A 16,432-nucleotide genomic window follows, 5' to 3' on the forward strand; every position below is an offset into this window, starting at 1 on the left:
GGTGTGTACCTCAATATTTTCTCCTCTAGAGAGACTTGCAGATTTTATCAAATCTTCTCAGAGAAATCAAGAACCGTGTTCCCACACTACATGAATGGCACTTCCCCCCACCTCGTTTTATGGCTGATTATGGGGAGGGGAGGGTTCTTTTTATTATACGTAACAGTACATGAATGCAGTCAAAGAGATAGGAAAAATATTTGCTCAGCTGCAGGAACGCAAAGCAGAATGTGGAGGGTGAGGGGCAGCTTTTCCCCAGTTATCTGTTATGGAGGCAGAGGGGATTTAAACCAGGGAGCCCTGGGGGGTGGGGGGGCAGTGTCTTCCAGATGTCTATGTGGGCCAGGGGTGGCAAAGCCCTTCCAACCACAGTCCTGCCAACAGAGGGCGCTCAGAGGTCAGCACCCACCAGCTGACCTGCTGGCCCCTAGGCCCGCACAGCTGCCGCCTGCAACCTGAAGGAGTGTGGGAAGCACGGGGAGAACGAATAAGGGCAAAGCCCTGTGGCTGCTCTGGCTCTCGGAGGAGGCTGTCCCGGTCTGAAGCGGCTGGAGGTTGGGGAACTGTACCTTTCCTGTTCGTATCCAGTGGAGAACCTGAGCTGGAGGTAAGAGGTATTGGGGAGGCCAAGGTTAATGGGTTAATGCCTCTTCAATCAAATCAGGGCAGGCTGTGCCAAGCTGCCCACGGAAAAGGAAAGACAGTGGTGTTGCCCAGGATCCCTGAGACAAGGGTCCATGTCAGACTGGCCCGAGGCGGTGTTCGCAGAACCTAGCATGGTATCATGGTATCTGATCTACAGTAGACAATTAATTAGTTTTTTAAGTTTATTTATTTACTTTTGGGGGGGAGGGGCAGGGAGGGAGAGAGAGAATCCCAAGCAGGCTCTGCATCCGGTCAGCAGGGAGCCGGATGTGGGGCTCGAACCATGAGACCATGACCTGAGCTGAAACCAAGAGTCGGAGGCCTAACCGACTGAGCTACCCAGGTGCCCCAGTAGACGCTTAATTTACATCTTTTAAATTAATCCTTGTAACAACGCCCAAAGTAAGCACTATTATAATTTCCACAGGACGGTGAGGAAATGGGGGCACAGAATCACGTGAGGCAGAGGCGGGCTGTGAACCCAGGCAAGAGCTCCAGCACCCTCGCTCTTTAGCCAGTTACCATGTCCCAGTGAATGCCTCAAGCTTAGAGAGAAGGTGGGAATCGCTCTGAAGTTGGGAAAGAGGGCGATCCAGGGTCTTCTTTGTTATGACTTCCAGCTGATACAGGGTCGTGAGACCGGAAGAGCCCCCAGCCAGGCACCCTGCTCGGTTTTGCTGCAGCTCAGGTGCCAGAGGCTGTTTTTGGCCACTTAACTCTCAGGGCTGCTGCTGCGTGTGGAAGCCTGCATATTTACCCTGCGATCGTTAGCATATTAACTATGTGCCAGACCACTGCCTCCGGTGGCAAGTCCACGTTTAGAGGAAACTAAGAGGAAGGACCCTCTCTGCTCCTCGTGTTACCACACTGCACTGCTCGTGCCTCAACTCGGCAAGGCTTTGTTTTTTAAAAACTGATGACTGGGTAAAGGTGATCATCTACTTGAAGCAGGTTACTGCTTTGCCTCTAAAGAAGGAAATGAACTCATAGGTTTGTTTAATGGTTGAACTTTTATTGTTTAAAAACTGGTTTGACCAAATTTTTGCACATTTGATCTTCGTCACAGGACGGCAATCTTAGGGCACGGGTAGCCCTCCCCTCTCTTCCTCCACCACAACCTCCCTCTGACCAGCCTTGCTGAAACTGGATCTGAATTGATTAGCTTCAGTGCAATAATAGAGACTAAAGAGAGACCTCGACCCTCAAATACTGGGCTTTGTTTAGCATCATGGAAAGGAAAGGCATTTACTATGTCATGATGTCACTCCCTATGATAAATGCTGGGAAACATACAAGGCTCCCCCTAACCACATGGGTGGAGGCCAAGGAGTCACACACAGATCCCTGCGTTCCAAGATTGGAGGTGCGATGCCCCTTTCTAGGGAAGAGTGGCCTCTGACTGCGCTGCTCCTTTGAGCTTGCTCTCTCTACAGTGCATCCATCACTGCCTGATGGTTGGAAGAGAGCAGTAGTAGCCGTGGTTGGGTGGGCCTGGCTTGTAACGCTATGAGGACTAGGCAGTCACATCAGTAATTGCTTTAAGATGACAAGGAGCTCAGGGCACTGCTGTCTGTCCTGTTGTGCCACTGGGCCCCCAGGGTTAAGGAGCAGCTGGGTGCAGTGTACATAAAATATTGCTTGCTATTAATATTTTTTCTGGAGACAAAGGGTACTGTACCAGAGAGGTAGCAAAATCGCATGTCCCAAGTTTATTTTCTTGGTCTACGGAGAGGTTTGAACATTTAAAAATAAACCTGAGGTCTGACTTGTAGATAAGCAGTTCCACATACACTTGGAGTCAAAAATAACTGATGTCAGGCCTTAGAAAGAAGTGGTAAATGTCGTTTTTTTTTTTTTTTAATACTGAAATTCTGTTGGCTTATTAAGGGAAAAATCCCCTAGATCAAGGAAAAAAGCAACAAAAACAAGAAACTTGGCCAGTGAATGTTTAACGGCCATCTGCAAAGCACTCTGAAGTGCAGCTCACACATCGGGCTCAGACTGCTAGTGGTCTTTTCTACGTAGGTTAGATGGTTGTGAGCCAGATCGTTACTCCTGTTTGGAGAAGGAAGACAGGGAATGTGGGAGAGATGTGGGAAGGAAGGTGAGCACAAGGTGGAGGGCCCGGAGAGCAATCCCCAGGGAAACCTTCTGCTAGATCCAAACTACTGGTGTAGACAGGCCTCGGTTATGACTGATGCTAGAGGCCAGGTTGAAACTGCTGATCTCTGTGCTGAAATGAAATGATAATCTGGTGTAATTTTAGTTAAATACACATTGGTGTTTTAGAGAGGGAGTATCTTCAAACACCTGGAACTGTACAAGAGCAGAGGAGAGCTGTGGTTTGGGGTTCCAATTCAGGTTTGCAGGTGAAAGAGGGACTGACTTCACTACCTTCCTCTGGCTCTAAGCCAGATCCTTTGTTCACTATTTTCCAGGCGCCCAGGAACAGAAGAGAGTCCTGGAGCCAGATGTCATGTACTGGGACAGGGCCGAGCCCCAAGGGCACAGAGGGAGGCTGCCCCCATGTCTGCAAGGCAGTCTGGCTGAGGGGGCTGCAGGTCTCCCATCCCAGACATTTTTCAGTTTCTCCTCTCTCTGCATTCAACTACTTGACATAACTGGGTCTTTTCTGTTCACTCCTCGGGATTATGCGCCTCTCAGCAGGACAGAGTTTCTAAGATTGATGTTCTCCTTCAGTTTCTAGTGCCCTTTACCTATGCTCTGCTTTTGACAGTTTCCCATGAAAACCTGCTTTAATCACATGATGGCCTGGCCTCCTCATCACCATCAATCAGGCAAAGAAAGACTTGTTCTGAACTCTCCCAAAGCCCTCAAAAGTCAATTTCCACACCCAGAGCAGGAGCTATTGAACAACACGTGGACCGCCTGTCCTTGTAAAGACCACACATGTTTGCCTCCAGAATATCAGGTAGAAGAAGAACCTGAAATCCATCCCAGGAATCACTAACTTTCATAATCTCAAATGACGTGTCTAAACTACTCAGCTAAGGAGAAATGATACACCTGCCCCATCAGTCCGGAGGGTTTAGCTCAGATCTGTGGCTGCTCCTCCGTTCACCCACCTGAGGGTGTCACTTTTCTGGGAAGAGGCAGGTCTCACAAATGAATTTAGATTAAACATATACACTCAAGCACAATGTAAATAGGGACATTATCTTTGAACACCTGAAACTCTCACAGAAATTCCAGGTCTTTTTAAAAACCTTTGTACAATTTCTTTCAGGGTCATTAGAGCTGGGGTGCCAGATGTTACTTGACCCATTTAACGCCTGATCAAGCTTTGCCCATTACTGACCAGTTTTCAGGGGGTAGTGAGTGGAAAAGTGGGAGGGTAGAGTAGGAGGAGGAAACAGGAGTTTAGGGAATTTTAGTAATTATTACACAGTATCCATGCCTGAAAGTGATCTTATGGACATTTTTCTAGTGACGCCTTTCATTTTGAGGAATACTTAAAGCCTTAATGAATTAAGAATCATTAAAGTCTTGCACTTGAACTAAGCCATGCAGGAAAAGAATTCCATGTAAGTGACTCTTTTTAAAGTGAAAACCAAGAAACTGGCTGAGTGGGCAAGAGAGGGAGTCAGAAGTATTACCTGAGGGAGGGACATGGTCAATCAGTGCCTCACAATGAAAAGCGACTCCACAGAAAACTCCCCGACCTTTCTCCAGTCCCCAAAGGTTACCATTAAAGGACAATAGACAGCAGATTCCCTTCTTAATTAACATTTTTATTAAATAACCCATTTCAAATAATGGTTAAATTCTCTAAATTTATATCATTCTATTAACCATAATCTAATCTCATTAACCTTGAAATCCCAGTCTTAACTACCCAATTCTATACACCATGGTACTATCTACTAAACTAATTAAGTGACCTTCAAACTATTTCTCCTCCATATAAAATCATTATTTTTTTGGTTCACAGTTCTTTGTTGTATCTCTCTTGATATCATTTCTTTTGAACCTGGTTGCTGAAGGTCCTGATCTGAGAAGAACTTTCTGAACAAAATCAAACCACACGTGACTGTTTCACTCGATTCAAACTGGTTGATTTTAAAGCCCTCCCCTTCCACCCCCACCCTCTGTCTAATAGCTCACTGCGTCTTTTTTGGCATAAAGATCCTGTGACTTAAAGGGAACTCCATTTCTAGAGTGGTGATGACACAGCCAGGAACACAGAGCTCTCTACCCTTGTAATCTCCACCTGACTGGAGAGGGGGAGCAGAGGCCAGGCAGACAATGGCCAGGGCTCCCTCCCAACCTCCAGGCCCCTCTGAAGAAGCACCCTTGACTTGAATGCCACTACTCTAAATACTGATTCTAGATAACTCTAGGCCTCCTTCTGACATCCCTAAGGCTGGCTGAAGAAACAAGAGACTCACTGTTAATTCCAGCTTTGCTTTTTCTTCCTTTTGGCACTCTGGCCCAGTGAGGATTACAGAGCAGTCAGTTCCCACTTTCTCAGGCGTACGCACACAAAATGTATTTATTTCCTCCAGTCCCACCTTTAGAGTCCCCATCTCAAGATGTTCTTTTTTTTTTTTTTTTTTCAAATCTATACCCAAAGTGGGGCTCGAACTCACAGTCCCAAGATCAAGAGTCCCATGCTCTACCAACTGAGCCAGCCAGGCATCCTTGTTCTCTACTTTCTATATTTGCATTCTAAACCATTTAGAGGCAGAATCCTCTTCCTGAAGTAGTTTGTGCAAACACAAGAAAGCTACTGTCTTTTCCCGGGCCTCCTCCTCCCCAAAATAACCTCAGGCTTCCTGAATAGCATTTTATGCACAATCCAGGTAACTGCCTTAGGCAAAACTTGGGTTTCTTTTTTTAAGTGAGAAGCTAAATAAAATGATTAAAGTTTACCAATCAAAACCATCCTGGGTTGCAGCATACTTGTTGGACCAGCTTGTAAATTAAGCTGAAAAATGCAGTTAATTTGAAACCTGTTAGACCTATAATCACATATGTGACTGCCATTTTATGGAGGAGACTCAAGAAGAAAAAACTATTAGTGGGATTAGTTCCTTTGTTGAGCAGGATTAGGGGAGAGTAAAGAACTTTTCAGTTTTATATACTTGTATATGATTAACAATTACTTTTAATATATTACTTTTATAATCAGAGTCTAGAAAGGAAGGACAGAAATAAGAGTCCACACCTGCCCCCTCCCCAAACCTAAAACTCACAGAGACCCACAGAGCTCTGCCATCCATTCTGGGGACGCAGCGAAGGTAATGTCTGGCTACTTGAGAGCCCCTTAACGCGCACGCACACGGAGTGTTTCCGAGGGTGCAGGTATTGAGGAGTGTGGAGGAGGAGGCGCCTGCCCTGTGCTGGCTGGTCTGCCCTCAGATCCGGAGGCCAAGCACGGGAGCAGGCTCTGGCTGTTTGTGTAACAAAAAGAAAAAATCCAAGGCAGCAAACAGATGGAACTGAGATAATTGTTGGAAGTGATTATTTGCTTGAGATAAAAGCAGTCAGGCAGTTTTAAGACAAATCAATGTCAAATGTCTTAGGAGAGAGGGAAAAAGGGTATTAGAAGGGAAATGGAGAGAGGCTGCAGGACAAAAATTGAGAATCAAATCCCAACAAACCAAGCTGAGAGAAAAGCAAACCGGCCATGCTATTATGACACACGCCATATGGCAATGAGGGAAGATACCATTTCTTCAGATGTTGTTAAGCCCCACAGCATTCTAGAGCAGTACTGCCTGGTTCTCACAGCACTGTGTCACTTCCCTGGCAGGTACACCAGATGTTTAAAATGAGGCATGGGGAACATGCTGGGGCTCCAGCGTAAAGAAGTAGCCCTGAGTGTCAACTGGTCTGAGGCTGCCTGGTGGGAAGCATCAGAGCTGAAATGGTTTATCATTCTTTGAGGACATAGGCTCTCAGGTATCTGGGATACAACCATTTTCTGCCCTAAATTAATAACAAATGAGGGGAGACTGCTCTTCTGGTATACGGTTCCTCAGTATAAAGCATGATGGGGCTTTCTGTCAGCAGAAGCCTCCGGCGGGAAACCAACCTGAAGTAACAGGAAAGAGACACCACCCCCGCGGGCAGTGGAGATAGCCAACAGAAAAATCAAAACACTTCTAGGATAACTGGTGTGCGTATTGTTGATGGCTGTTACCGCGGGAACACAACTATTTAGCATCCATAATATTAGACACAACACAAACCCCCAACCCAATCATCAAAGAATCCTAGAGTTAGAAAGCATCTCCTAAGGTCTTCGGTTCTGACCTCCTACCCAGTGGGGTAGTCTGTCCTGTGTGTGGGTGGTTTATCTGTGGCTTTCCTGGAACAGTTAATGATTATCAGATTGGTTGCTAAGTAAAAAGAACCAAACTCCTCGGTGCCCTTCACATCCTGGAGCGGTTCATCTACTAATCGAAAGCTATTTGTTTCAGATCTTTTTCTATCTAGATCAGCCCAACCAGTGAGACAGACCACGCTGGTTGGGTGCCACGTTGCCAGGTAACCAAGCCTTCTGGTAATCTCACCTGAACGCCCTCGCCTGTGAGAGCTGAGCAGGACTGGATCTGCCAGACTCGGTCTCGGATGGTGTGCAGATTCAGTCCTTCTGCAATTTCAGAGGCGGGGGCTGCCGTGAGCAAATCCTGCTTGTTAGCAAAGATGAGCACTGGCACACAACTTAGTTTTTCTTCCTCCAGTAATTCAGCTAGTTCCTGGATCATTTTGGGAATGGATGGGAAGGGAAGGATGAAAACGATGATATTTAACCATGTACTTCTAATTAGAAAAAAAAAAAAGTATTAAGCTGATCAACTAGCAACTTCCAAGGGCAGTGGTTCTCAAACTCGAGGCTGTGGAAAAATTCCCTGGCAGATTCCTGGGCCCACCCCAGAGTAGGTGACTGTGGGATGTTTGAGGTAGGGCCTAGGAATCTGCATTTCAATACACTCCCCAGGTGGCTCTGCTATAGGGGATTTAGAGATCATACTTTAAGAAATGCTGTTAAAAAGAAAACACAGGTTGTGGACAGAGATTTAAAATTTACTCAAGGCTATTTTCTGCAAATGACTTTCAACGCGCGCGCGCGCACACACACACATTTTAAACTGAAAATGACAATGACTTTATAGACTAATTCTGTTTCCTCAATCTCTACCTTCAAAACATGCATGCATGTGCACTGCACTTCATCAAACCCACATCCTAAAATCCATTTGGCAACATCTCTGATGTTTTGGTTACTGGTTGGGGTCTACACATATGCTGATTCTGTCTGCAATATGCATAGGAGAGGGTACGTATTTACCTAAGAGGACTCCCCTCTTCCCTATGAAACTCACATTTTAGCTACTTAAGATACTTAGGCTGTCAAAGGGAACTGGAGGGTTCAAGAGGCAGATCATTCTATAACACCCTTTACCCCTAAGCTCATGTTTAGCATTGCTTCACATGAGTGATGACAGAGAAACCATCAAGGTATGGAAAGGAGAGGGGTTGTCTCCAGGAGTCTGGAAAGTTCTCAAACGAATTTTCAGGAAAAAGGAACATAAACATGGGGAGTACTACCTTTGGAAGGCCACCTGTGGTAGTTTAGGACACAGGCCAAGGACTCTGCACAATTCTCTCAAGAGGTCATTCTTCTTCTTGCTCCTTATCAGTATATTCAGTCTCGGTAAAATGGTCTATGCCCGCTGCTTCTCTATTTAAAATTGTGTACACAAATTGCACCGTGTAGTCATGTTGACATGTACTTTGCATTTGAAGCCATATTTGGGTTCAAAGCATATCTACTCTTGGCTTGGAAGCAAGGGCAGCTTAGTCTTGGCTTGCATATTTCCTAAGATTCCCTCAAATTTGTCAAAGGTATCCTTGGATCAATTAGGTTGGTATTGAAAACTGTACCCAGAAATGACAAATGAACTGTTCCTCGGGGTTCATTTCTCAGTAGCCTGGGAAGACACTGGAAGAGCTTTTGGGCATGGTGGTAAGGTCCATTTGCTTATATCTTGGTTTATTTAATTTGACTAAAACTCAAAGGCTGTAACCAAAAAATAGTTTAAAGGATTCTCAAGTAATTTCCTTATAGGAAACCTTTTTTTCCTTTTTTTTTTTTTTTTTGCAACTGGTATTTTTGCCTGCTTGCCAGAAAGACTGCCTTGTTTAAACCTCAAAGGTTAAACAACAATACCTTCCTCACTCTCATATATTTACAAGGTAGATTAATGAATACCCAGTTATTTTAAAAATATCTCAACAGAAGAATTATTTACCTGACCCGTCTCTTCAAATCTTTTTCTGTCTGCGCTGTCAATTACATATATCTGTAAAGTAAAAGGAGAAGGTTACTTTAATAAGCAGATATGGAAAAAGACGGGGCACTTTCTGCGGAAGGAGCAAAGAATCCCCAGTCAGTAGATTTCTCATTAGCACAGCATACAAAAACTGAACTGAAAACTCTTACCTCATCTATGCATGCAAAGTAAACTAACAAATTAATTGATTGATTAAATGGGGTATCCAAAAAATATGTCCAGCTAAGATGTCAGGAGAACCAAGCAGGACAAAAACAGCTACGTGTGTTGTGCACTCACTAAACATTCTTGCTTAGATTTATCCTGTTAATTCTTGTTATGACCCTATGAGATCAGTTTCATTATTCTCCCATTTTATACAAAGACAAACAGGAGCCCAAAGAAGTTAAGTTCGTTGTTCAAGTTCTATCTGGTACTCAACAAGAGTGGGATTCAAACCCGGACCTACCAGACAGTAAAGTCCACAGGTGCTCTTAAGCACTCTGCTGTTCTGCTTCCCAAAATGTCAGAAAGGGATGGTGTTTTGAGGCATTTACAAGTGCTATAGTCCTGGAACATCATGGCTCTGAAAGGACATCCTGTGGTATGAACTATACACTGACTTCAGGTGCTGAGGTAGGAGACCCTCTGATCTCCATTCCATCCCCACCTTCTTAGGCTTGCGGAGGTTAAGATCAAGTACTGGAAATAGCAAGGGCTTTGCCAGAAGTAAGAGAAGTCTCAAGACTCTCTGTTAAAATGATAAATCCCAAGCTTTTTCTCCCATCACTGAATTTTATTAATTGCATAAATAACATCCTATCATCACAAGGGAAATGAAGACCAAAAAAGAAAAATCATCTATAGTTTTAGAACCCAAACACGTTAACTATTTTAATTTCTTATGAAAGTTCCCTTCTAATTCTTCTTTATAATTAAAAAAGAAAATTAGAGATATAATTTTGTAGGCCTTTTTTTCATTAAATGACAAATGTTTTCCCAGTTGCTAATCTTAAAAATTATCAAATTTGCAAATCTTTTTATTTAAAAAGATGTTTATTTATTTTTGAGGGAGGGAGAGAGGGAGGGGCAGAGACAGAACCCCAAGCAGGCTCCACACTGTCAGCACAGAGTCTGATGTGGGGCTTGAACTCATGAACCGGGAGATTATGACCTGAGCCAGAATCAAGAGTCAGGTGCTTAACTGACTAGGCCACCCAGGTGCCCCTGCAAAAGAATTGTTATTGGGAGCGCCTGGGTGGCTCAGTCAGTTAAACGCCCAACTCTTGGTTTCAGCTCAGGTCATGATCTCATGGTTTGTGAGTTTGAGCCCCGTGTCTGGCTCTGTGCTGACAGCATGGAGCCTGCTTGGGGTTCTCTCTCTTCTTCTCTCTCTGCCGCTCCCTGGCTTGCTCTCTCTCTCTCCCTCCCCCCCCCCCTCAAAAAAAAAATAGACATTTAAAAACATTAAAAAAGAATTGTTATTAAACTAATGGTATTAATGGAAACACTCTTTTAAAAGAGAATATTCACCAAAAAGCAACAATAAAAAAACCAATCTGCAAGTCTCACCTTTACCTCCCTTCAGTTACATAAACTGGTACACCGTGATGCACACAGGCATTTCTGTATGCATGTCCAATTCTGTGCTGTTCTGAAAATTCACTCTTTTGAAAGAAAAATTAAAATTCCTTTGCTTAATGCTCTCTCATTTAGAGTAACTAGTGCCAAATATTATAGTGGGAACCAAGTTTCAGCCTTTCCTCTGAAGAATACCCTATGTGTCTACCTATGTGTCTTTCATGGAGAATCACAGGAGAATGAAAGATGGATGTGTTTGCCCTTGGTTTTTTTTTTTTTTTTTTTTTTGCAGCCTTATTGTTGTTCTTAATATTACTCTGACTCAATGTCAATACATGCATTAATGGGTTCCGCACACCACAGATACCCCATATTTGATACTGACTGATAAGTAAGCATGTAGAACATGGTGGTAGCTTTGTTTTTCTCCTGGAGGGGTGGGCATTTTTAAAGTAGCAGGCGTTATGGGGCGCCTGGGTGGCGCAGTCGGTTAAGCGTCCGACTTCAGCCAGGTCACGATCTCGCGCTCCGTGAGTTCGAGCCCCGCATCGGGCTCTGGGCTGATGGCTCAGTGCCTGGAGCCTGCTTCCGATTCTGTGTCTCCCTCTCTCTCTGCCCCTCCCCCGTTCATGCTCTGTCTCTCTCTGTCCCAAAAATAAATAAATGTTGAAAAAAAAAAAATTAAAAAAAAAAAAATCTTTAAAGTAGCAGGCGTTGAAGGGGCGCCTGGGTGGCTCAGTCAGTTAAGCGTCCTACTTTGGCTCAGGTCATGATCTTATGGCTCATTGAGTTCGAGCCTGCTTTGTTTCTGTGTCCTCCCATCTCTCTGCCCCTTCCCCCCCACCCCCCAAGTCACACTCTGTCTCTCCCTCTCTCAAAAATAAACATTTAAAAAATGTTTTTGAAAAGGAGGCATTGTATAAACATAGATGCGGAAAGAAGGAATGCAGTGGGAGAGTAAACCTCAATATAGAGTTGATTGGAGTTAGTTGGGGGTCTACAGGTGACTAGGATGGTCTTCACTCAGGCAACAGTGCCAGGGAGGGAAGAGGGGTCAGGTGATCGCTGGGAGGGGGTTTTGGGCTCAGAGGGCTGCCCAAAGGCAGGAAGCAGGTCATTGGGCAAGAAAGAAATTATAAAGTAGGAAAAACTCTGCTTGGGAGCAAAGGGTGTAAGAAGGTAAGAGTGGAAAGAGGAGGCTGAGACAAGGCTGAGAAGACAAAGACACAGTTAGGAAATTGATGTCTGACATGATGAAAAACAGGCAGTTGGAGAGAAGTGAGGACGGGAAAGGTGGTTTAAATCACACACAAGAAAGATTACCAAATACCAGAGTCTGAAGGTGAATGAGAAGGCATTTTTAACTTAAAATTGCTAAATTACTTGCTATTTATTGCTTTGACATGAAATTTCACAGGAAACATTTTCATTAAAAGATACAAAAGGAGGAGGCACCTGGTGGGCTCAGTTGGTGGAGTCTGTGACTCCTGATCTCTCTCTGGGTCATGAGTTTGAGGCCTACGTTAGGGGTAGAGATTACTTAAAAAAAATTCAAAAGGAAAATTTTACTCAACTACACATAAATTCTATCATTTAGTATGTTGCCCACATAACTTATAAAATTTGAAAATTACTACACAGTAATTCCTGGAGTCTATAAAATAACTGCCGAATTTATTAAAAGGGCCAAGTAAAAAGTCATTAGCACAAGCCAGTTTTTGGTGATCCCACAAATCTGTTTTTCTGCAGTTCTCCCTGTCACCTCCCTTCCCCAGGGCTGTCCAGTGTCTTCATGTGAGTATCTGTTTTCTTCTGGTCAATAGCTAAGGATAAGGGTAGCCTTCTATCTTTTTTTTTTTTTTTTTTTTAAGTAGCTGTTAATCTAGTCATGTAAAAAAAAAAGTTTTTAGAAACTTTTTAATCCAAAGGGTGCCTGGGTGGCTCAGTCGGTTAAGTGTATGACTCTTGGTTTCACTTCAGGTCATGATCTCAGGGTTTGGGAGATTGAGCCCTGCATGGGGCTCTGTGCTGACGGCTCAGAGTCTGGGACTCTTTCTCTCTCTCTCTGCTCCTCCCCTGCTCACTCTCTCTCTCTCTCAAAATAAATAAATAGGGGCGCCTGGGTGGCTCAGTTGGTTAAGTGTCAAACTTTAGCTCCGGTCATGATCTCATAGTTTGTGGATTGGAGCCCGGCGTCCGGCTCTGTGCTGACAGCTCACAGCCTGGAGCCTGCTTTGGATTCTGTCTCCCTCTTTCTCTGTCCCTCCCCAACTCACGCTCTCTCTCTCAAAAATAAACATTAATAAATAAATAAACCTTAAAAAAAAGAAGTTTTTAATCCCAAAACAAACTACTACTAAAAAAAAAATACTCTGAAAGTATCAGGGAAAGTTAAATGTTTATAGTGCTCCTGACTGATCTTAAAACCTTCAAAAGTCAAGTTTCATAAAGCTATTCTAAAATCAAGTTACTGGTGGGGCGCCTGGGTGGTGCAGTCGGTTAAGCGTCCGACTTCAGCCAGGTCACGATCTCGCGGTCCGTGAGTTCGAGCCCCGCGTCAGGCTCTGGGCTGATGGCTCGGAGCCTGTTTCCGATTCTGTGTCTCCCTCTCTCTCTGCCCCTCCCCCGTTCATGCTCTGTCTCTCTCTGTCCCAAAAATAAAATAAACGTTGAAAAAAAAATTAAAAAAATAATAAAATAAAATCAAGTTACTGGTATCATGGTACTCAGAATGATGCTTTAGGTAAAGCAAGGCCAATTCATATCTTCTTTGGCAATTGTTTTGAATTTTTTATTTGGTTGTGGGAGGAAGAGCTAGAGAAAAAGATTTTTTTTTTTTTAATTTTTTTTTTCAACGTTTATTTATTTTTGGGACAGAGAGAGACAGAGCATGAACGGGGGAGGGGCAGAGAGAGAGGGAGACGCAGAATCGGAAGCAGGCTCCAGGCTCTGAGCCATCAGCCCAGAGCCTGACGCGGGGCTCGAACTCACGGACTGTGAGATCGTGACCTGGCTGAAGTCGGACGCTTAACCAACTGCGCCACCCAGGCGCCCCAAAAAGATTTTTTCTTGATGGAAGGTCAACCAACTCTATCCACAGACTAGTTAGTTATCTAGCATGGGAAGGGAGAAGCTCTTTGTTTCTCCTCTTGCTTCTGGTCCTCCTCCCTCCTGCTGCCACCTCTTGGCCATTTTACTGGTCCTAAGTATTTCTCAAGAGGGGTAAGCAGAGATGAAGAGAGATGAAGAGAGAGTGGGATTTTTATGTTAGCTCCAGCAAAAGTCTAAGAGGAAGCTGAAATTGACAAGTAAGGTTTTTGGGTAATGTGGTTTTTGATTATTTGTGCTCTAGTAGTATGATTGATGCTCAGGTGTGAGTGATATCATGGAAATAATGCAAGAGACCGTTTGAGATCCATCTCACTTGATGCCTCTACTCTGGACATGGAAATGATGACACTTGCTTTGTTTATATTGTTACATTTGAACAAAAAACCAGTAATAAAGTAAATGGAGTTTAGTAGTAATAGTACCATATCTGAAAAAATTTGTATATTTTCTAATCTGTCAAAAAGCTGTTATTTTCTGGCCCAAGAGAAATGGAAGACTTTCTATCCCCTCCCTTTTATGATCCCTCAAGTTTTGTTTCCTAGTCACTCTCCCTAAATTATTAAAGCTGAAGTCAGCTGTTGTCAATATCATTTTCCCTGAGAATAACCGGCATTTTTGAGTTTCCCTGACTCTTTCAAACCTCTAGAGAACCAATGAATGTTTAAAAGTGGGGTTTGTCAATCTTTTCCTACAAGGAATCAGGTGGTAAATATTTTAGGCTTTGTGGCCTATACAATCTCTTTCATAAGTACTGAACTTTGTTATTGTAGTGTAGAAGCAACCATAAAAAAATCTAAACAAGTGGACGTGGTTGTGTCCCAATAGTACTTTATTTATGGACACTGAACTTGAAATTTCATATTATTTTCACGTGTTGTGAAATCTTTTTTCAATTTTTTCCCCCAACCATTTAAAAATGTAAAAACCGGGGCGCCTGGGTGGCTCAGTCGGTTGAGCATCTGACTTCGGCTCAGGTCATGGTCTCATGGTTTGTGAGTTTGAGCCCTGTGTCGGGCTCTGTGCTGATGGCTCAGAAGCCTGGAGCCTGCTTCAGATTCTGTGTCTCCCTCTCTCTCTGCCTCTTCCCCGCTCATGCTCTGTCTCTCTCTGTCTCCCAAAAATGAATAAATGTTAGAAAAAAAATAAAAAATAAAATAAAAATAAAAAATAAAAATGTAAAAACCATTCTTTGCTCACAGGCTACATAACAATAGGAGGTAGTCTGGATCAGTTTGTCAGACACCTGCTCCAAAGTAAGAATTTCTTATTGCACTCTAGAGATAAAAGAATTAACCAGGCAACTAAATGTGTCAAGCTTCAACCCTGCTCTTCTAGGCAGTATGGAGGCTAGGGTAATAGGTCTTTTCAACTAACAATGAATAACTATTAAATACAGACAAACTAATATAACCCATCAACCACTGCCACTCCAAACTGCTTATGAAACTGGCAGACAGGGCTGAGTCACCGGCCTTAGACTCTAACCCTGGGGACTCAGCTGCTCCCCCAGACTTGTTTAATCTCAAACAGCACTGGAAAATAATGAAAGGTTAATTCGGAATCCAAAACACTGTCTGGAATTGGCAGTCTAAGGTGGCTGGAGAAAGCTCCTCTGGGGCAGCTCTGAACTGACTTTTACTGGATTGTACGATAATTCCTGGGCACTCTCGGCTAATAAGAAGTGTGGAATCCTGGGTCATGTTACAAATACCTTGCAGTCTACCCTCAAGGTGTTAGAGCTTGTGATTTAAAATTACCCTGATCTGTGGAGCAGAAAGTTTTAGGGGCCTCCTTATGGAGGCTCACGGTCATTAATGTCCTTATATATTGCTCTTATTTGGGTATTTCTTTCAAAGTACCTAATCTAGCAGATGAACAAATTGAACTGCTATTTTTCTCAACCATCTGCTTTTTCCTAATAGCTCCCCCCACCACCAATTTTATTGAGGTATAACTGGCATAGAGCACTGTACAAGTTGAAGGTGTAGAGCATAGTGATTTGACTTGAGGGGCGCCTGGGTGGCTCAGTTGGTTAAGCGTCCAACTTCAGCTCAGGTCATGATATCACAGTCCATGGATTCAAGCCCCACATCCAGCTCTGTGCTAACAGCTCACAGCCTGGAGCCTGTTTCGGATTCTGTGTCTCCCTCCCTCTCTGCCCCTCCCCTGCTCATGCTCTGTCTCTCTCAAAAATAAACACACATAAAAAAAATGATTCGACTTGAATCTACAGTTTCACTGATTCACTTTAATTTTTAAGCAGTTTTTATTTATAGTATTGGATAGATGGCACGTACAGTTCCATGTACCTCACCTCACCTCAACTCCCTCCCCCAGCCTCCTCTAGTAACATCTTGCATTAGTGTGGCGGCACATTTGTCACAGTTCATGAACCAATATTGATATATCAGGTTCATTCTCTGTTTTAAAGTTCTATGGGTTTCAACTGACCCATAATAACATGTAAACACCTTACAGTTTCATAGAGAATAGTTATTCTAAAAACCCTCTGTATGTTGCCTACTCATCCATCCCTCCACTCCCCCCTTCCTCCACCCAGGGAGTTGGCAACCACTAATCCTTTACTTGTAGAGATTTTTACTAATTTCTATAGTTTGCCTTTTAAAAAATGTCGTATCGTTGAAAACAGTATGTATCTTTTTCAGATTGACTTTCACTTAGCAGTATGCATTTAAGTTTCCTCCATGTCTTTTTGTGGCTTGAAAGGTTATCAAAAATTTTTTTTAAATAAATATTTTTTCATTTCTTTTTATCAAGAAATAGCATCCTAT

At 43.5% G+C, this 16,432-nt stretch overlaps 2 protein-coding genes across 3 annotated transcripts in view; one reads left to right on the top strand and one right to left on the bottom strand.

Moving 5' to 3' along the window:
* Positions 1 to 454: 454 nt before the first annotated feature.
* SFXN2 (sideroflexin 2) overlaps positions 455 to 16,432 on the top strand; it is a 59,976-nt gene continuing 43,998 nt past the window's right edge. Inside the window, exon 1 of the mRNA XM_040486301.1 lies at positions 455 to 607. The gene's annotated coding sequence lies outside the window, so the exon portion shown is untranslated. The remainder of the gene's footprint in view (positions 608 to 16,432) is intronic.
* The window catches only part of ARL3 (ARF like GTPase 3), a 31,384-nt gene continuing 20,174 nt past the window's right edge, over positions 5,223 to 16,432 (bottom strand). For both annotated transcript variants that reach the window (XM_040486304.1, XM_040486303.1), the window contains exons 4-5: positions 8,928 to 8,978; positions 5,223 to 7,370 (exon numbers count right to left, since the gene is read on the bottom strand). In XM_040486304.1, coding sequence (XP_040342238.1) covers positions 7,104 to 7,370; positions 8,928 to 8,978 — 318 coding nt within the window. In that variant the 3' untranslated portion in view covers positions 5,223 to 7,103. The remainder of the gene's footprint in view (positions 7,371 to 8,927; positions 8,979 to 16,432) is intronic.

The sequence above is a fragment of the Herpailurus yagouaroundi genome, unplaced genomic scaffold (assembly GCF_014898765.1).
Source record: "Herpailurus yagouaroundi ecotype Mexico unplaced genomic scaffold, PumYag 163, whole genome shotgun sequence".
NCBI lineage: Eukaryota > Metazoa > Chordata > Mammalia > Carnivora > Felidae > Herpailurus > Herpailurus yagouaroundi.